The following is a 22,693-nucleotide window of genomic DNA, read 5'->3' as shown; positions in this document are numbered from 1 at the left end:
AGAAGAAATTGGAAGCAAGTAAGAAAAGAAATTGCAGACTCGCTCTTGTACAGTCATGCACTGCATAACAACGTTTCAGTCAACAATGGACCACACATACGACAGTGGTCCCATAAGATTAGTACCACGTAGCCTAGGTGTGTAGTAGGCTATACCAATTAGGTTTGTGTGAGTTCACTCTGTGATGTTCGCACAACGACGAAATCTCCTAACGACACATTTCTCAGAACGTATCACTGTTGTTAAGTGATGCATGACCGTAAATGAAACTGTCTTCCTACTACGTCATTGAGAATTGAATAGACTGCAATGGATTACAAGCTTCCCTGAGAATATGAGTTCCTAAATGCAAATAAGACAAAAGTACTTCTTGCAATGCTAAAAGACAATTCACTCTGTGTGGGATAACTATGACAACATCTTGGTACTAATCATTGGTATGAGATTATTATAAAGGGTTTAAGTACCAAAGTCAGCAAATACTTGAGGCATCTGTCAATAGTGTACTATCACTACTCAGCACTGGCATTCTTTTTGTCTCTCTCTCATTTTGGATAGAAACTCCTTTCATTTATTCTTCATTCATTAAATATTTATTACCTGCCTAATATGTGAAAGGTACTTTGCTGTGAGAGGGATAAAGATGCACAATGAAGAATCAGGCATAGTCTCTGCAAAAGAAGCTCACATTTTATAGAAGGGAAGAATGATACTCATTTGTAATACAATGAGTTAAGTCAGAGAGAGTTGAGTGAAGGTTAACTCTCAGGATTCTAGCTCATATTACTAGGATAATAATGATGGTACCACAACTGTGAAAGAGTATGGAAATAGAAGCCAGATTAGGCCCCCGAGTTTCTCAATTACTGAACATGCTATTGGCATTTTCTTGTGGAACAATTCTTCAATTGTGTTGAAAAGTCCCATGAATTGTAGGGTGCTTAGTACCCCTGACACTCAGGGAGTTTAATGCTAATAGCTATTAGTTTAATTTGATTGTATTACTGACATAAAAAAGAGAGAAAATATAATTCGTGTCTTTGGATTATCATTTAACATTTTTAATAGGACTATCAGACTAACTGGATTTTTTCTAATTGTTCAGAAAAATTCAATAGGATAGACAAAACTAGAACCTGTTTCCTTTTACCTTATCTTGGGGACAACCTGAGAGAGTAAAATATGCCTAAGGTAGTTTAGCACCTAGAGCTGTAGACCACAAAGTTCATCCTTCCAAACAATAACAAGGAGCCATTCTCATTTGCCTGAACTCCCAGATCATTTCTGCTGAGTAATTGTTAAGCCTTCACTTCGATGTTTGCTGCATGTACCTAGATTTGATTTCTTAATTTAAAATGTTTTCATCTTATTTCCACTCTCCTTGTCTCCAATTTGTTTTCTTTTGCCTGACTCTTCTCTGTCCTTTTATGGTCTTTGGAAACCTTGGCACTGCTCGTGATTCACAGTGAAAGAAGTTGATCATATAACAAACTTAATATAAGTTTTTAAGATAGCATTTATTTCTATTTAGAGATGGGTTCTTCTGTGAGTTTTTAAAATGTCTTCTTAGTGCCAAGTCAGTAGCTTTAGAGATTCTTTTCATCACTTCATAAGCCCAAGACCTCCTGAGTGGCTAGATGGTATATTAAATGCTCAGTTATTAATTTTCAGGTTCTGTCTCAGATTTTTAAGATAATTTTTTTGCGAGATTCAACCTCATGTTTTACAGTACAGTGTATAATTTATTGATATCAATCATCCCCTCCCCTTCAGGAAATGGAAAGGAATAAGACCAAAATTTAGTGACTCTTACGTGTGATCAAAACAATTAATTCTTGTATGATATGGTTGTAAGTTTTAGCACAAACACCATGGCTAAATAAATTCTGTACAAATGTTTAAAAGATGTTCAATAATAGAGTTAGAATAAAATCTCTTCCCTTGACCAGTCCACATAGCAGAAAGTTTTAAAGGAAATTGATGAACTGCTCAGTGAAATACAGCAGTGGGGATAACAAATTTCATACTTCTATCCAATGAGCACAATCATTTTGTTGGTGACATCTAGATAAATTTTTCTTTTTCTGAGTAAATTTCCTTAGCAATTACTAATTTTTTGTTTATTAATCACTCTTCAGACTAGACTTTTTTTCTTTGCTATAGATTGTAAACTTACAATAAATTATGAAACTCCCCTCCTCAGATATAACATAGATATCTGCATAAAGTACAGATGGATTAAAATATAAATATGCCATCAAAATATTTGAAGGGTGGCAGTTATCAAAATTAAATATCTTATGTCTTTTGCTCATCTTTAAAGGCATTCATACCATCCCTCAGCCTATTGTGATAGATCTTTCCATCAGCTTTAAAAAAGATACAAATCAAATCTCACCCAGGAGATGTGAAGATTCATTAAGGCAGTATAGAAGTCATCATTTCACAAAGTCAGACTTTACATTTCCCTACAAAGTACAAATTTACTCTCAACAATTTGTTTAAAAATATGAAATGGAGAAAATTCTTAATAAGGCCACGCTTTCATTCACTGGCACCTAAGGCAGTTATTGCTGGGACTCTAGCAAGCAGAACCACCCCCCCCCTTGCATTTATTCTTTGTAATTTATCATTTATTTCCATTCTAATACTTTTCAATGCCTTCCTTTTTTTCTTTTTAAACTTAGGGACTCACAGTAGATTCAAGAATAATAGCACTTCTCATCTATGGTCGCAGGATTTCTGACTAGAGTCAACTGATTCCCAAACTAAAAATGAAGTGACACAGTTGGTATTTCTTCTTGAGATAAAACAGTAATGCCTTCTAAAAGGTTTTTTGGACAATCTTTCTTTTTCACTTAGATAGGAAATAGAATTGTTATAGAAATTCTTACCATTAATTGGCAGATTGCTCACCAACACCCAGTGTTTCTGATCTTTGAGTTCTAGTCCCATGTTTCCTGGAACGTTTTTCACATCATTGACAATAACCTCTCCTCCTTCAAAGCAAAAGAAATGGAGACTTCTGGCATTACGTGAATGATGTCACGATTCCATATAATTCAAAAAACAGTCTTTGCAGCATTACGTCCATCTGCTGGATGAACAGAGACCTGACCTAACAAATAGGCCATTGGGCCTCCAGATAGACTTTCTCATTAATACTAGTATAATCTCCGAATGATGGTCAAGGCAACAGAACATGCAATTATGAGTATAAACCTTGTAGTAAATTAGGATAATATAGATTGCTGATCTAAATAGTTTTATCAGCAGGTACTTGCTTTATTTTGAGATCACCTCTAACTTTATCAAGACTTTCCTTCACCATTTATTGTGTTGAACTAGAATTTAGTTTTCCCACCATAAGAGAAGATACGCTAATTATTGGGCAAAGACTCCAGAGAATTACTTTGGAAACAACAAAGAGCATCGAAATTTTATTGCGAAAATTTTGATAATACAACATCTAACTCTAGGCATTTATACGTAAACTTTTTTTTTCTTTTTGAGGAAGATTAGCCCTGAGCTAACATCTGTTGCCAATCATCCTCTTCTTTGCTGAGGAAGATTGGCCCTGGGCTAACATCCGTGCCCATCTTCCTCTACTTTATATGGGATGCCGCCACAGCATAGCTTGATAAATGGATCCAAACCTGCAAACCCCGGGCCGGGCCACCGAAGCGGAGCACACGAACTTAACTGCTACGCCACTGGGCCAGCCCCAACATTTTTTAAAGAAGTGTTGAGATAGTAGATTTTTTTTTAAAAGCCCATACAATCATGACGTGGAAAGAGCATTAAATTATAAGTTGGTGGAAAGACTTCAGTTCCTAGATTTCTAGTAGCGTCTTATTCTTAGGCGTTACTCTAAGATGTTACCTGTAACAGCTTTTACTCCATTCATTAAGATAATGACATCAACTGTCCTATTAGCTATAAGAAAAGACTTAGTTGAGATCCAAAAAAAGATACAGCTTTAGAATAAAAACATAACATACCTATACTGTGAAGAAACTCCAGGCAGAGTCTATTATTTCCACTATTTTATTGGAGTACATTTCCAATTTATAATTTCAGGCTCTCTGGGAGTCAATCTACATTAGCAAAATGGACTCTAAGAGTCTAGGAAAAACATTTTGTGCTGCCACATCACTTCATCAACTCTATAGGACAATCGTTATTTTCTCTGGAAACTCGCACTTCTGGCAGGGACACAAAACTCATGCAGGTACCTGTCTTGACATGAGTACAGCCATGTTTGCCCGCTCCATTGACCTACAGCCACCAGCACAAAAAGAAATATAAAAGCTGCTTTCTGCGTGGTGGGAACTGGCCCTTCTCCCATGGAGATAGTTGCAATGTGTAAAAATTTCAAGGCCCTTTGGGTGCCGCAGCCTGGGACAGACTGGCCATCTGTGCCGGGCTGGGATGATAACCAAGGTAAACAATGCACGTACACAACTACTGGGCTGGGACGACAGCCAGGGGGCTCAGTGCACCTATGTCACTGATAACCATTTGTGCATGGAAACACAAAATGCTTGCTCTGTAAACTCTGTAACTGCTTATATAAACTGCTGGAAACGGAGGCCTGGTGAGAGTTCCACCTGTGGAAGGGACGCCTTGCCCAGGACGTGTGATCCTGGCCCAGCCGTGTCGATTGACAGGACTCTCCCGGCAGTGGGGTGTGGATGGTGTGCGTAATTGATTTATTGTGAAGTAATTGATCTGATGTGTTCTCTTTTCGGTCAACCTGGTGTTTCTCTTTCCAGTTGATTTGTGTCATTTCCCTTCAGTCGATCTGGTGTTTCCCTTCCCAATCAATCTGATGTTTTTCCCTCTTACTATATGACCTATTCAAATCTGCTGCTATCTCAGCCGATGTGGATGATTTCCTTTTCCAGTCGAGCTGGTGTTTTTTCCCTCTTATTATTTGACCTATTCAGATCTGTTTGTGGACTATCGCCTTTACTATCCTCTATATAATAAAATATACCTTCAGTCCATTTGTTTGGAGTGGGAAGTTTCTTTTACGTCTCTGATCAAATCCCCAAACCTCTCATAACATAATTGGCGCTGTGAGCAGGATTCGATTAAGGAGATGGCTTTCTTGTTCAAACAAAAGGTAACTGAAGCCAAGGTGGAAGAAATTCCAGGATGGGAGGACCCTCCCTTTTCCACTCTGGCTGGGGAGTGGGCTCATAGGTCAGGATTATGTGAATCTTGGGATGATCGTCTGCGAGATATGAATCATTGGATGTGACCAAAGCTTTGCAGACGGTGGGGAAAAAGAAAGAGAGAGATGATGTTTCTTTTCTGGCACGGCGAGGTTGGTGTTTATTGACTGCTTATCGTTGGGCTATAGAAGATAAGGATAAAATACAAGGGAGAAAGTACTCTTGGAAAAGGAAGTTTCAGATTTACAGTCCCGGCTGATGTCACCCAAAATAGGAACTCTTTCCTTGCCATGAGCCTGGCATTCTAGTTTTATTTGGCCCCTCTTAAGTGACAAATAGAGAGCCTGAATATGTATCCAATAATAATTTGGCGAGCCAGCCAGGAGGCTCTTTGTCCGTGGCTCGGTGGCCCTGGGCCGGGTGGGATGTCCTGGGAAACAGTCCAGCAGCTGCCTAGGTGATTTGCCCTAGGGACTGCTCCCAGTGCTTTCCATCTGACCCGGTACTGCTGACCCTGGGCACATTTTTCTTATGACAGGGAAATAGGCTCTAGAATTATTTGTTTGTCTATTTGTTTGTTTGTTTTTGCTTACACCGAAAACTCCCTTCCCCTCCATCTGGAGTCCTGTCTCTTTAAGAAGCAGGGCTATCCCTACTGGAGTGGGAATAATTATAGGACTTTTACCCAGAATCTATTAGATGCACCTATCTGTTCTGTTTGGGATCCTATTTAACTGTCTGTTCTGTATGCTTGTAATTTTGAAGGAGGGGAATTCCATCTGTCCCCAAGAAAAGCCCACTGGGCCACCTCTTGGCTAAATGGGCTGACTTCAGCTAGGAGCCCATATCCAAGAAGAAGATAGTTTTTTCTTGTAACACCACATGGCCACAATATCCCATGGACTCCAGAGAGAAAGTGGCCAAAATGGGGCAATTTCAGTTTACCAAAACTGATGTAGTTGCATATGCAATTGGAAAGAGCCAGCTAAAAAGTTAAACAACTAGTGGGAAGCCTATTTTAATCTTTTGAGGTTTCTAAATAAAATCAGGAATACTGTACTGCCTCTTTAAGAGAAAATAATTAAATAATTAAACATGCCAGCAGCCTAAGCTGAGTCTGCTGCTCCTCTCTCCTCTCTTGCTGAGCTTCCCCACTTCAACTCCCCTGGAATTCCTGATCTAAAATTAAGCAAGTAAAAATAAGTAAACTTTTAAAGTAATTTAAAATTGTGCTGGCTATTCTGGAAAACTTCTATTTCAGATGAGTTCACCTTAAGGGTCACCCTTAAAAGAGAGGATTCAAAACCTCTCATGATAAAATGCAATCTTTAATTAATACACAGAGACTTCTAAAAGACAAAGGTATTTCAAAAACAACTTCCAAAATCTTTTTGGTAACTTGAAGCTTTTGCTAAATTAAGTTAATAAAAATTTATTGAGTCTCTGGGTCATTTCCACATAAGGTAAAACATTAAACATTGGTTACTAAGCATAGATTTGTCTGCCTTTGGTTTCTTATCTCAGAAAAACTGAAAGATGCTTGCATTTATTGATAAACATGTTCTGTGCATGTTAAAAAATTTTCTATGAAAAAATACATATTTCTAAAAAGTCTATATACAAAAAAACCAAAACGTATATTATCTGTAAAAAATATATAAAAAATAAAAATATTTTTGTTTGTTTTATTAAAAAAGATAAATTTGTCCTAAAATAAAAAAAAAAGACATGGGACAAATTCTAAATACAAAAAATAAGTGACAAAGGTTTATAAAAACAAAGCCCTAAAAAGTTTTGTACATGGTCAAGTTGGCTAAAGTAAGCTGATAACAAATTAGGATTTGGCTTTCTCTCTTATAAAGGTAATTTTCTTAAACTTTTGGTCTGCTCTTTATATAGAGATTAAAAGGTGTTCTTTTGAGTAAGTCTATATAAAAGACAAAACATCTATGTTTTGTTAAAATAATTTCCTATGTTCAGAAGAACTGAAGTCTCTCCCTTTAAGGTTTTTGTTTTTGTTTTTGACTGTTTTAACTCTGTTTGCTTTCACTGTTTCTGCTGTCAACTTGATTAAATGAATAACTAGGCGTTGTTTCCTACTTGACCAAATGTTTTAAAATCTTTTGATATTTTTGATAAACTTCTGCCAAAATTAAAGTTTTTTTAACTTAAAAAAAATTATAAAAAGACATATGATTATGATGCCAAAACACAATTGTTACTGTATTACATGTTGATGCTCACAGTTCTTTAATTTCTACAAAACAAAAATATAACTCTTATGTTGATCAGCTGTGCAAAGTCGTGCAACGCACAACCCCAGCTTAGCACGATGGGTCCATGAAAAGAGTGGACACTTGGGAAAACCAACTTCATACAGGTGGGCGCAACAAAGGGGAATCCTTGTCACCCATGGTGATATTGCCACTGCAATATAACAATGCCAACTATGCCAACAATTAAATAAATGGGGAGTTCCACACCCCACCAAGGTCATATTCAAAAGCGGTTATTTCCCGCCCATACCTCGCAAATTCTTGTGGATATGTTTATGCCTGCACTGCTGTTGATACATATTCTGGTTATTTATTAGCTATGCCAGCTAAAGCAGCCACCCAACAGAGTGCCATAAAATTCTATGAAACACCAAGGCAGATTCAGAATGACAACGGTTCCCACTTTACAGGTAAGTTGATTCAAACTTATACAAAAAAAAAATCATATGAAATGGATTTATCATATACCTTATTACCTCCAAGCTGCAGGCCTCATAAAACAAATGCATGGATTGCCTAAACAACAATTGAGAAAACTCAGTCATGGCTCATGAAAGGGGTGGCACAACCATCTAAGTACTGCTCTTCTGTCAAGGTTATTACCAGCAAAGATTACAGAAGTGGCAGCCGCCACCCATGAGCTTATGACCTTAACCTGTTGGCCCTTGACTCAATCTGCTAAACCGCCTTTTCGTGCCACGGCCGAAGCGGCTGGATTGAATTTATCTACTGTTTATTCTATTCAATTGCCCCCTAAAAAGCAATCTATAGGCCCTACTGGGATAAGGATACAATTTCCCAAAAACACTTTTGGTTTGTTATAATTTTTTATTTATTTTCCCCCAAAGCCCCAGCAGATAGTTGTATGTCATAGTTGCATATTCTTCTAGTTGCTGTATGTGGGACGCGGCCTCAGCATGGCCAGAGAAGCGGTGCATCGGTGCACACCCGGGATCCGAACCCGGGCCGCCAGCAGCGGAGCGCGCGCACTTAACCGCTAAGCCACGGGGCCGGCCTTTGGTTTGTTAAAAGAACACTCTGGACTGGCAACAATAGGTATTGATGTACTAGGAGGAGTCACTGATTCAGATTACCAAAAAAAAAAAAAAAAAAATTTATATTATATAATGGTAGTGACAGTGCTAACTATAAAGTCTAAAAAATAAATGGGACAATTATTGATACTTCCCCTCCTGACTCCAATGTGTCACAAGGGCAACCTCCAACTGAATTGACTAAAAGAGAAATACAAGGATTTGGGTCTACAGATGGATGAAAACCTGGAGCAAAGGTGCGGTGACACACCCACCCAATGCGGCTCCCTGTGCCGCAGAAGTAGTGGCCCAAGGGCCCACTGCAACACTCATAGTCATGTATCTAAAAAGTAAACAATTATATCATGTTCCTAAAAATTCTGTTTATTTACATAAATAGATATTCCTGCTGTGCTCGCTATGCTATGCTGCAACTCCATCTCTGCTGCAGACCTACACCCCAACTAATATCTCCGTAAAACAACCTTTGACCCTGCACTGTTAGACCAACTGCTCTACACCAGTGGGACCTGTAACCTGGACTATGAATGGCCGAAAAGTTTGGTCTCAGAAACATCAAGCAACTTCTCAGTATAAGCCTATATCTGACCAATTACACAAAACTAATTATAATTTCTCTATTACCCTGCTTTCTGCTACCCTCTGTGATGGGGGCTGGTCTGGACTTCTATAAGCTAATTTTTTAGGCCTATGTGTTACCTTATATAATGTTATCTTTAATGGTGTACATAATTTACAAGATCAAATTAATAATATTTCATATTTTAAGGGGTTATTTGATTAGTTACCTTGGGGTTTGGGTCCTTTATTGCAAAATAGTTTTATAATTATTGTAGTGATTAAATTTTGGGTTCTTGGATATGCCTTGTGTACTTGTGTACAAAGTTCATTGTCTGTGCATATGGTGTCTTATGGTTAATGGAGGCAGCCATGGCCGAAAATGTCTTGACCTGAGTACAGCCATGTTTGGCCGCTCCATTGACCTACAGCCACCAGCACAAAAAGAAATATAAAAGCTGCTTTCTGCGTGGTGGGAACTGGCCCTTCTCCCATGGAGATAATTACAATATGTAAAAATTTCAAGGCCCTTTGGGCACCACAGCCTGGGACAGGCTGGCCATCTGTGCGGGGCTGGGATGATAACCAGGGTAAACAATGCACATACACAACTACTGGGCTGGGATGACAGCCAGGGGGCTCAGTGCACCTATGCCACTGATAACCATTTGTGCACGGAAACACAAAATGCTTGCTCTATAAACTCTGTAACTGCTTATATAAACTGCTGGAAACCAAGGCCTGGTGAGAGTTCCACCTGTGGAAGGGACGCCTTGCCCAGGACGTGTGATCCTTGCCCAGCCGTGTCAATTGACAGGACTCTCCTGGCAATGGGGCGTGAATGTTGTGAATAATTGATTTATTGTAAAATGATTAATCTAATATGTTCTCTTTTCGGTCAACCTGGTGTTTCTCTTTCCAGTTGATTTGTGTCATTTCCCTTCAGTCAATCTGATGTTTCCCTTTCCAATCGATCTGATGTTTTTCCCTCTTATTATATGACCTATTCGAATCTGCTGCTATCTCAGCCGATATGGATGTTTTCCCTTTCCAGTCGAGCTGGTGTTTTTTCCCTCTTATTATTTGACCTATTCAGATCTGTTTGCAGACTATCGCCTTTACTATCCTCTATATAATAAAATATACCTTCAGTCCATTTGTTTGGAATGGGAAGTTTCTTTTACGTCTCCAATCAAATCCCCAAACCTCTCATAACAGTACCAATGGCAAAAAAGTAAAGACCATAATTCTCATCTGATGTCTTTTACAAATATGCTTTTTTCCTGTTCTTTTTAACCATTGTGTCCATTTTGGAATGGCTGATGACTAATTATTACTCTACTATTGCAGCAATGGTTATTAGTTCTTTATTACTTCACATAATTATCATTTTCTCTTATTCTTTTCTACTAATTTCAGTTCATCTCTTGATTCATCTTCCCACATTCATTAATTCTCTCATTTATTAATTCATATATAAAGGGAGACAGATATAAAGCCTCATAATTATAACAAAGTGTGCTAAGTTCAATAACTGAGACAACATTATAAAGATATAAAGTAACAGAGAGATGTAACTAATGCTAGCTAGCAGGAGGAATAGAATATAGAGGTGTAGATAGGGCTTCAAAGAAGGCTTTGTAAAAGGCACCTTAAAGGATGTATCAGTTAGGCAGTTCATATGTCCACGCCTATGCGGTAGAGTTTGGGAGGTGGAAGAGAGTATTCCAGTTGGATGCAACAAAGTAAATATAACAGCATAAGCATTAGATGAGAAACATGATATATATGCTAATTCATTGAATTAACCTTCAGTGAGAAATGTCTATGTAGGCACCACACTTGATATTAAGAATTAAAAAATATATTACTCACTAGGCATAATAGGGAAAAGTTCTTGAACCAATCCACATCCAACACTAGTGTTTATACACATATATCTGTATATCTGGGTGGGCTTGACAAAAGTTAGTTTGGAGCCTTGCAGTAAGTCTTCTGTGGGAAAAAAGTCTGACACTGTGAGCCAACAAGAGGAAATGGGAGCTTTGGTTAAATGAAGTGGCAGTCCATCACAGAATTCATTCTTACCAATCCTCAGTGGTGGCAAGTGAAACAACGTTTGGGAGAAAGGAGCTGTATGTGTAAACTGAAAAATAATTATCATTAGATGTTTAATACCGCAAGGCTCAGACTGTCTTACTGTGAGTACTCTGAGTTTAACACAAAACTATACCCATGGTGTGGCATATATCAGTACTTCATTCTTTTTTTATGGCTGAACAATATTCCATTGTATGGATATACCACATTTTGTTTGTTCACTAATCTGTTGATAGACAATTGGGTTATTTCTTCTTTTCAGCTATTGTGAATAATGCTGCAATGAATAATGGTGTACAAGTACAGTCATGCATTGCATACCAATGTTTCAGTCAACGACAGACTGCATATATGATGGTAGTTCCATAAGATTAGTACCACATAGTCTAGATGTGTAGTAGGCTATACCATCTAGGTTTGTGTAAGTACACTCTATGGTGTTTGCACAAGGATGAAATCGCATAACGACGTATTTCTCACAACGTATCCCCATCATTAAATGACGCATAACTGTACGAGTCCTTGTTTTCGATTCTTTGGGGCATATGCCTAGGAGTCAAATTGCTGGATCATGTGGTAATTCAATGTTTGGCTTTTTCGGGAACTGCCAAACTGTTTTCCACAGCTGCTGCAACATTTTACACTTCCACCAGCAATGTATGAGGGTCCAATTTTTTCACAAGCTGGCCAACACTTGTTTTCTCATTTTTTTTTTTATTATAACCATCCTATTACATGTGAAGTGGTATCTTATTGTTTTGATTTGCATTTCCAAATGACTAATGATGCTGAGCATATTTCCATTGGTCATTTTTATATCTTCTTTGTAAAAATGCCTATTCAATGTAAAAATGTAAAAAAAAAAATGTAAAAATTTCCCATTTTTAAATTAGGTTAACTTTTAGTTTTTGCGTTGTAGGAGTTCTGATATATGATTTGCAAAAATTTTCTCCCTTTTGTATGTTGTCTTTTCACTTTCTCGATAATGTCTTTTGATGCACTAAAGTTTTATTTTTTATATATTTTTATTTTATTAGAAAATATTTTAAAATTTGGGCAGGTAAAATTGTGACAGAAAACTAGCTTCATACCAAAAATACACTTTCAATTACTTTATCAAGAAAATAAAAGCAATCTTCATTTATTTGCTTTTTCTAGAAGTTAATGTAGGATGAAAAATTAATATTGGGTATGACAGGCTTGTAATTAGGCATAATACAAATGGAACATGTATTGAATGCTCAGAAACAAAAGTAAAAATAAATAGCAATGATAAAACTTTGAAAAAAATAATGCACATTATAGTTGTGGAAAATAAGATTATTAAATATATATACATAGTTATACTTAATAGAAAGCCATCTCTTTAAAATTGCGCAAAACATAGGACCAATAAAGGATCATTTTTATGGCATATAGTACTATAATCTGATGGCAGTTTGTTGCTTAACTCCAGTATATAAAACACTTAGGTTTGTAATATAATAAAAGGTATGCAGTATTGTTCAAGACAGATTGTCTTCCTCAGCTCACATTACCTGTAGTAATCCTACAAAAGGCTATAAAGGAAATTTTACAAAAATAAATATTAAATAATTATTGTGCCTACTCCATGCTGACTAAGCAACCAAAAATGGACTTCAAAGTAAACGTGGTGGGACATTTAATATTTTTGATACTTTTTTTATACTAAAGATCATTTCTTTGTACTATAAAAACACTTTGTGGGCCGGCCCCGTGGCTTAGCGGTTAGGTGCACACGCTCCGCTGCTGGCGGCCCAGGTTCAGATCCCGGGCGTGCACTGACGCACCGCTTCTCTGGCCATGCTGAGGCCGCGTCCCACATACAGCAACTAGAAGGATGGGCAGCTATGACATACAACTATCTACTGGGGCTTTGGGGGAAAATAAATAAATAAATAAAATTATAAAAAAAAAAAAAACACTTTGTGTTTAACCATGATTGGTAATCTCAGCACAAGAAAAATTTTGGCAAAATGGATGGAGTCAGTTTTGGCTCACCTTATTTTCATGAATAAAATATTTCAGGAGATAGGAATTTATAGATAAGAAACATTAATGCTCAATTCACTAACAACTTACCAGGCATGTTATTACGTCTTTTAAAAATCCTGTTTAAACTTCTCTGTAAGAAAATCAAAGGTAACATTTCCATTTGTATTATGGTACATTTCTCAATTCAGAAAAAAATACACTTTGGGGAACCAGAAAAGATTGCACAATGGTTAGGGGCAACCTGAAAAGCTCTTGATGAAAACCACTTAAGTCCTCTAGGGTAACAGAAAAATACATGCAGATTAACTACAAATATTTACATTTCAAAACAGAATCATGATTCCTCAAAAAAATTAAAAATAGAAATACCCTATGATCCAGCTATCCCGCTACTGGGAATCTATCCAATGAACCTGAAATGAACAATCCAAAGAGGCTTATGCACCCCTATGTTCATTGCAGCATTATTCACTATAGCCAAAAAATGGAAGCAACCCAAGTGTCCCTCAACTGATGGCTGGATCAAGAAGATGTGGTATATATATATACAATGGAATACTACTCAGCCATAAAAAAAGACAAAATCGTCCCATTTGCAACAACATGGATGGACCTGGAGGGTATTATGTTAAGTGAAATAAGCCAGAAAGAGAAAGACAAACACGGTATGATCTCACTCATATGTGGAATATAAACCAACACATGGACAGAGAAAACTGTATTGTGGTTACCAGGGGCAATGGGGGTAGGGGGTGGGCACAAGGGGTGAAGGGAGACATGTATATGGTGATCGACAAACAAAAATGTACAACCAAAATTTCACAATGTTATAAACTATTAAGACATCAATAATAATTTTAAAAAAACCAGAATCACTAGTTGGCTATTCAGCTCCTCAATACCAATTGATATTCTCTGTTTAGTGAGACATTGTTCTCAAACTTTCCTTTTATTTTAGACATGGTTTTCTTTAGTTCTTTAAACATACTGAAAATAGCTGATTTAAGTTCTTTGTCTAGTAAGTCCAACGTCTGAGCTTCCTCAGGGACAGTTTCTATCGCTGCTTTTTTAACTGTGTATGGCCCATACTTTCTCATTTGTTTGCAGGTCTCATAATTTTTTGTTACAAACTAGACATTTTAAATTATATAACGTGGCAATTCTGGAAATTAGATTACCCTACATCCTCAGGGTTGGTTGTTGCTCTTTATTGTAGTTCTTATCAGTTAATTGTTTAGTGACTTTTCAAAACTAATTCTTTGAAGTCTGTATTCTTTGTTGTATGTGACCACTAAAGTTTCTGCTCAGCTACCCTAGAGGTCAGTTAATGATTGAACAGAGATTTCCTTAAATGCCTGGAACCAATAAGTCTCCCAACTCCTTGTTGAGGAGCTCTGTGATGATGCCTTCAGCACTCACACAGGTGACTGACAACTCTGCCTTAGCTTTCACTTCCTGGTTGCAAAACGCCTCAAAGTCAGCCAGAGGTAAGCGTACAAGGCTTTCTCAGGACCTTCTTGAACATGCACATAGGCCTGGACCTGCATACGGCCTTCCAGATTATGGGGAATGTGTCAGAGCTTTTCAAGGTCTGTATACACATCTTATACCCTTTTTAGCTTTTTGGTTTGTGTACTGTTTGCTCTAATTGTTATCCACCACCTCAGGCAGTTGCAATGTTAAACAATTGCCTCTCATTGTTTTTGACAAATGATCCCAGGGAAAAGGCTTTTCGCACTGGGACAGCTCCAAATCAGGTGAAATACAGAAAGCCTTGTAAGTGGAGTTTTCCAAAGAATCACCACCAAACAGGTGAAATAATGACAATTCTCAGGAAATAAGGCCTCGAAAGAGCTCCAGTCCCTCTTTGCTCCCTCCAGTGGCGACTAGGCTACTGGTTTTCACTGCAAATACAGGCTGTTATTTTTCAAAATTATCATGGAGCTGGAGTGCAGGGGATGGGAATAGGGCAAGTTAAAACATCACAAAGCTCACTATTCTTCCTGAGATTCAGTCTTTTGTTTTTTTTTTTAATAAATGCTCCCCAATTGCAGCAAACCTTTGGTTAATTTCCAGTTCTGAAAATATTAATTCTGACAATTTTTGCCAGTTTTCTCATTGCTTTTATGGAGGAGAGAATTTTTTGGTGGTTCTTACTCTGCCATTTTCTCTGACACCCCCAGGTGAGTTTCTAAAGTTAAAAATTACCTTACATGGCAATTACTGATAGCTTCACCTAATTATTTTTTCCTGATATCCCAGTGAAATTTAAAAGCATAAAGAATATATAAGCAAATAAAAAATTACATGTTTTTCCTTGGTACACAATAGTACTAGAAAATGAAGGAATAAGTTAATAAAGATTTCTTTTGGAAAAGAACTTACCCTATTAAAAGGGTATGCAACCCATAGCAAAGATATAATTAAATGGCATACGAGTCATATGAAAAAGCATATTTACATGTTAAAAGGGAGTATTCAGTAAAATGTTCCTAGGTGATACTGCTTGATCTCACTGGGCTCAGCTTAATATATTCTATTTTAGTTTATTTAAAGTGGGGATTACTTTGTGATTCATCACACTTCAATTCTAATTAACATTTTCTTTAAGACCTACAATTCTGACTTTGAATCATGAAATCTGGTCCAATGATATAGTAATCCACGACTAAACATAAGCAGGAAAATTGTCATACATGTTGGCTGAAACCCTGGTAGATCTTGTTCCTGTGGAAACTACTGACCCGATTGAGGCCCTGGCAACATTCTCAGCTTCTACTAGGACACTAAGAATTTTGATATACTAAACATTAAGCTCCTTAGGTCAAGGACCATGTCTATTTTTACTCACCATCATATCTCTAGCACTTAGCATAACACCTGATATATAGTGGTCAGTAAATATTTGTTGAAAGAATGAATAAATGGTACAAAGACTACCAACTTCAGATTAATATATTAAGAGAAAAAAATCATTCTTATTTACCAAATAAGTACTATCAAAAATATCAGCCTTGGGCCGGCCTGGTGGCAAAGCAGTTAAGTTCATGCGTTCTGCTTTGGCGGCCCTGGGTTTGGCGGTTCGGATCCTGGGTGCAGACCTACTCACTTCTCATCAAGCCATGCTGAGGAGGTGTCCCACAGAGAAGAACTAGAAGGACCTACAACTAGGATATACAACTATGTACTGGGACTTTGGGGAGAAAAAAGAAAAAGAGGAAGATTGGCAACAGATGATAGCTCAGGGCCAATCTTCCTTAAAAATATATATATATATCAGCTTCAAATTCAAAATTCTCATGAGGGCACAATGATATCTAAGTCACTTACTAGCAACTGGTAGATTTATGGTTAGATCATTAAGATCCTCAGCTGTAAATTTGATTGCCATGTTTCCAAGAATAGTGTCAAGGTTGTGAACATCAACTTGCAACCCTACAAAAGAAAGAGACATGAGGAAATTGAAATGAGTCAAAATATAATAAATATTAATTCCTATGTATAATGGTTATCAATTTCACCATAAAAAGAGGCCAAGGATATTTAAGTGTTTAAAGAGGTCCATTAATAGACTAAAATTGTCTTGTCCTGCATTTCACAATTAACCTGCAAGAATAAATTATGTCTCTTCTCTAGGAAAGTTCATTAAAATTAATATCAATATGACCAATATAAATAAACCAAAAATATAAAACATTATGCCAAGATAAAATAATTTAAATTATATTGGATCCATATGTTGGAGAGTAGCAGGATTCCTTATCAAATGATTAGGAAATAAGATAACAGGAGATAAATTGCGAATTATTTGCTAATTCATCATCCATCTTACCTTTGAAAGGTTTCAAACCAGCTTTCACTCTGATATACCTTCCCATTAGCTAAAGATAAGGCAAAATTCAACTCACAGAAAAAGAGAAATGGAATTCATAAAACAGTTTCATAAATAAGGACTTTTCTGATTTACCTTATAGATTAGGAATATCTATCTCCATAAAGATATGGAAGCTAGGTGAAAATCTTTTCACCCTTGAAGCAATTGTTAGTGACATTCTGTCATGCTGAAATATATTGTACAGGTATAACATTTTAAATTGTATTATGTATTTTTCTTTTTCATATTCCCTTTCTTCCATGAAACCTTTCCCTATTCAGCCATAGAATTATATTCCTCAGGGGGGAAAAAAAGAAAGTATTTCTAATTTTCTAAAGCTACCTTTACAAAGCAAACTTGAAGATCTGACATTTAGTTTTATTGTAAACTAGAGGGTTGAAAAGCCAAAGGATGACATAGGGAAGCTCCTTTTCCTCTTCCTTCCCACATCCTGTTTGATAAGAAGAGGAAGGGAAATGTCTACTTCATGGTTTAAGAAAGTCTAACTGGGAGGAGAAATAGAGATAAAGATATATCTTTTTATCTATCTATCTATTTCTCTTTATAGAGAAAGAAGTTTTAAGTGTTCTTGCTGTCTGCTGCCTACCCCCTAACTCCACTCCTAATTCCCCCCTCCAAGTCAAACCTTGAGAGGAGGTAAGATAGAAGAAAAACTCTAGATATGTTGGTGGGATGTGAGTAGGGGTATAAAAAATCAAGGAGAACTTGCATCATGTTTCCTATTTGGAACTCTGTGATGTATCACCTCAAAGAGTGCCCAGACAGCATGCCATTGTCACCAGAATAGATATTGTAACATAATGTGTTTAGGCAGAGAGAGGGCTGCAAATAGGCTAACCCTCTGCTCCCTTAGGCTTTTGCATGATATGGAAGATATTCAGTTATGGAAGATGTATTCCTAGTGAGTAATATGGAAGGTGTCTCAGAGATGGAGGCCAGTGGGTCTGCCATGGGACACCAAGTCAAAGAGAAATATGATCCCTAGCAGAGGCTATGAAGTAGACAGCACAGTCTGGGGACTGATAGACTATTTGACTGAGACTCAGAGGACCTCATCACTAGTGAGTGCTAAGGCTTAGCCAAGTTAGTAAAGAAAGGATCATAGAACTTTGACTTTGCTAAGAAAATAGACCACAAGTTTCTCAAGCAGTGGACTTCAGCAGGAGAGGTCACCAAGATGCTCAGGACTCATGAAATATGAGACATTGTTAAGGAGGCGATCAAGAACCCAGAGGACAACACAAGATCTGGCTGCCCTCCTCTACCACGAGGAGGACATCCAAGCTTTCCCTTACACTGGGATGCCTTTCTGAGCGGAAGTGAGGGAAAGGCTTGAAAAACTGAGAATTTCCCCAAATAAACTGGGTCAACCAAAAAGAGACTTTTTATTTTAAACCAGAAGAAACTAGGTTACCTTTCATTGGCCAATTTAAGTCTTGCCCACTTTACCTTCCAACATCCTCCAACCCACTCACAGCCAGGATAGGATGGGGATTGAGAGGGAAATGAGGTCAGTTAGAAAAAATAAAGAACACCACATTTATTGCACACCTCAGTTTGTACTGTGTTAAATTTGATCCTTCTACATACACACACCTATTTCTTTAATGTTTTTTCACTTTCTGACTACTTTCCCACTTTCTCCTTCTGTTCTTCTCAGACTTATTTCTGTCTTTCTATATTTAGACTTTAGGACTATCAGTGATTTGAGAATACCATGAGATATTGTTTAATCCTGATGGCAAAACCTATGAGTGAATGGTTTGCTAGCATCAATATACTAAAAACTAAAACATAAAATAGTTTTCTCTTTCAAGATAGTTATGTCTAGCTAACATTTTTCTCAAAATATTTTATCAGTTAGGTATATATCTAAAAATTATCATACACAAGCCAAAAAACAAAACTCCCTTGAAGGGATATGTTTTTCATCCACTGGCAAAGTTTTCAGTAGCTGAACATTTTCCTTATCTGTGAGTTTAATTGCCATGTTTCCCTGAATATTTCGAAAGTCACTGGAGTCAATTTTCTTTCTTTTGAAAAGTTAGGAAAAGATCCCAGAAAGACATTTAAGAATTATTTAACAGTTTCAATGTAAGAAAAATACTGCTCATGCTTATATAGTACACTCTAATTCAACTACAGATGAGAACAAAGATATGAGACATCTCCAATTAATTACACAGTCTAAAATAGAGTCATGCTCTGGTAACCCTCTTACAATTCTAGGCCAGATCAACATAGCATGTAGTTTTATAAGTGTTCACTGAAATTATATTATATATCAGTAACACTGATGATTCTAACAGGTAGAATTTTTTTCTCTTGAATTCTAATGCTGGTTGTCTATAAATATAAAGGTGAAATCTGAAGAAAAAATACATACATTTTATCTTGATATTTACCCTCTAAGCCTCTTGTTCCCTACCTATAAAATGAAGATTATAATAGTATCTACATCATAGATATATTAATAAACTAGTTAATGTATGTAAAGCACTTAACACAGTGCCTGGTACACATAAAGTGCCCACTAAATAGTAGTCATTATTATTTTTTATGCATTACTATTTTTATTGTGAAACTTAGGTTTCATATTTCCAAAGCGTGATGAAGAGAAGCATACTATTGGTAAAACCTCTGCAGAAGGGAAGACTTCTGTGAAGAAACAGCAGTATAGTTTTATTTCAAAAACATTGAAATTCAAAGTCAAAGTAGTTCATTAGAAAAAATATTTTTATTAGTTAATAAATAAAGTGGCAGGAGTTACAAGGCAATGGTTACATAATTCAAAATACTGTTGCAAAAATATATGTTTAAAAGCATTTAGCATCTCAGTTTTACATCAACTTCTTACCTGTTACAGCTTCAGCTTCATTCATTAGTTTATTAAGTTCATCTCTCCCATCAGCTGTAACAGGAGGTACAAACCACAGAGATCACAATGAGATTCAAAAACACATTATAAAATTCTTAATTGTGAAACACAGCATAAGAAATCAACAATCTCCCATGATTTTTACTACAGTTGTGTTTCTATCACCCCTCCCCACACCATGAAAACATGAAAAAATGAGTACTCTTAAAATAATACACATGCTCTTTTGGTTAAAGTACTAAGATGTTAAACTCTATTTACAGGCAGAGAGAAGTCAAGATGGTGGCGTAAGTGGACTCTGAACTCCTCCTCCCACGGACACAGCAGACCTACGACTAATCTTGGAAAAATTACCGCTGAGAGAGAACTGAAAACTGGATGAGCGGAACCCCTGCAACAAATGACAATCCTGACTGAGGTGGAAGAGGCAGAAATTCCTTCTGGAGAGAAAAAACACCACCTTCACAAGCTGCAACGCTCCACGGCCGCCCAGGAGCAATCCAAAGGAATGCAGCCTTCCCTGGAGGAGCAGGGGACCTGACCCAGGGAGCGTTGCTGCTATAAGCAATTTTTGGACCCAGCACAACCAAGATGAATGTCATAATATCTGGCTTTGCTGGCTACTAACAACAATGTGGAACACCCCCAGGAAAGCTCGGGCATAAAGAAATTAAAGCCGGCTCTTAAAGGGCCCATGCACAAATTCACTCATTTTAAAAAGCAACCTAAAATTACCAGAAAGAAAGGTGCACAGCCCTTTGGTGAAAAGAGACTCACTTGATAGGTTCTGGGTGAGAACCTATAGGCATAGGCATCTCAGTGAGAGGTGAGACCTCTCCAGGGACTGGGACATTGGCAGCAGCAATTGTTGTGACCTGGTGTGGGTGTGCTGACACAGATGCTGGCAGATACCGCTGGAGTTCTCCCTGTGGCCTGCTAGCCCCAGGTCTGCCCCACCCACCAGAGCACCGATTTAATCCAGTTCAGCCAGGGTGGGCAGCCCACCCTAGGGACTGGCCCCCCCCCCAACAACAAGCCCTCAGACAACTTGTGTGCCTACATAGGCTACGTGCCTGGACTCTTTGCAGCCTGGTGAGTGGGTCCACCTGTGTGGGGCAGGGCATGCGTGAGGAGTGGGTGGAGTGTGTGGGGCATTGGTGGAGTGCGTGGGGCCTCTGCCATGGGGTGACTGGGTCCGCTTCAGGGGGTTGGGGTGCATGCACAGGGCAGGACTATGTTGACTGTGTGTGTGGCCCTGTGGGTGGTGGGGCTTGTCAGTCGCAGAAGACTTGTGCTTCTCAAACAGCCACATATGGGATCAGCCCCACCTTCCAAAGCCTGAAACAATTGGGTGCTCCCATGTCTGGGGTCAGCCCCACATAGCTGCAATCCTCAGAGAGCTGACAAGAGCCTTATAGCTGGTGGCCTATAGCAACTGTAAGCCCCTGAGCCTAACAACCAGCCACACTGGGGGTCTACTCACCTAATAGAAAAACTGCAACAGGAAGGTGCTATTAGACCTTGCAGCCAACTGTGCTGGGGCTTCCCATACCTGATAAAGAGACTGAATGGTCCACAACAACCACACACAGCTGAGTGTTACAACCAGCTGGCCAGGGAGACAGCTCAGCCTCCCTGGGCACCTATGGCAAGAGTAACCCTGCCACAACAGAAAGGCACATGTAGCCCACATGGGGGTCACTCCTGGAACATTTGGAACTGGTGACGAGAGGGAAGCACACTGCTGGGCCTCATAAGGCATCACTTACATAAGGTCACCTCTCCAAGATCAGGAGACATAGTTGACCTACCTAATACAAACATACAAGTACAGAGAAAGAGGCAAAACTAGGAGGCAAAGGAATATGTTCCAAGTAAGGGAACAGGACAAAACCCCAGAAAAGGAACTAAATGAAACAGAAACGAGCTATCTACCTGACAGAGAGTTCAAACAAAGAGTCATAAGGATGCCCACTGATCTTGGGAGAAGAATGAATGAACTCAGTGAGAATGTCAACAAAGAAATGGAAGATATAAAAAAGAACCAATCAGAAATGAAGAATACAATACTGGAAATGAAAAATTCACTAGAGGGACTAAAAAACAGAGTAGAGGATACAGAATAACAGATCAGCGAGCTGGACGAGGGACTAGAGGAAATCACCCAAGCTGAACAAATAAAAAGAAAAAAGAATTAAAAAGAATGAGGACAGTCTAAGGGATCTCTGGGACAACATCAAGTACACTAACATCCTTGTTATAGATGTCCCAGAAGGAAACGGGAGAGACAAAGGGGCAGGGAATCTATTTGAAGAAACAATAGCTGAAAACTTCCCGGACCTAAGGAAGGAAATAGATATCCAGGTACAGGAAGCACAGAGAGCACCAAAAAACATAAATCCAAGACACATCATAATTAAAATGTCCAGAATTAAAGATAAAGAGAGAATCCTAAAAGCTGTAAGAGAAAGGCAACAAGTTACATACAAAAAAACCCCCATAACGCTATAAGCTGACTTCTCTGCAGAAACCTTACAGGCTAGAAGAGAGTGGCATGATATATTTAAAGTGCTAAAAGGGAAAAACCTACACCCAAGAATACCCTACCTGTCAAGGTTATCATTCCAAATGGAAGCAGAGAAAAAAAGCTTCCCAGACAAGCAAAAATTAAAGGAGTTTATCACCAAGAAACCAGTCCTACAAGAAATGCTAAAGGGACTTATTTAAGGGGCAAA

At 38.0% G+C, this 22,693-nt stretch overlaps 1 protein-coding gene across 1 annotated transcript in view; it reads right to left on the bottom strand.

Moving 5' to 3' along the window:
• The window catches only part of LOC147915047 (uncharacterized), a 111,770-nt gene that overhangs the window by 23,535 nt on the left and 65,542 nt on the right, over positions 1 to 22,693 (bottom strand). The window contains exons 17-19 of the mRNA XM_087441351.1: positions 19,938 to 19,991; positions 16,516 to 16,620; positions 2,895 to 2,999 (exon numbers count right to left, since the gene is read on the bottom strand). Coding sequence (XP_087297477.1) covers positions 2,895 to 2,999; positions 16,516 to 16,620; positions 19,938 to 19,991 — 264 coding nt within the window. The remainder of the gene's footprint in view (positions 1 to 2,894; positions 3,000 to 16,515; positions 16,621 to 19,937; positions 19,992 to 22,693) is intronic.

The sequence above is a fragment of the Ceratotherium simum genome, chromosome 16, assembly GCF_057802395.1.
Source record: "Ceratotherium simum simum isolate JZ-2026a chromosome 16, ASM5780239v1, whole genome shotgun sequence".
NCBI lineage: Eukaryota > Metazoa > Chordata > Mammalia > Perissodactyla > Rhinocerotidae > Ceratotherium > Ceratotherium simum.
Note: the sequence above shows the minus strand (reverse complement) of the source record. Positions and strands in the feature narration are given on the sequence as shown.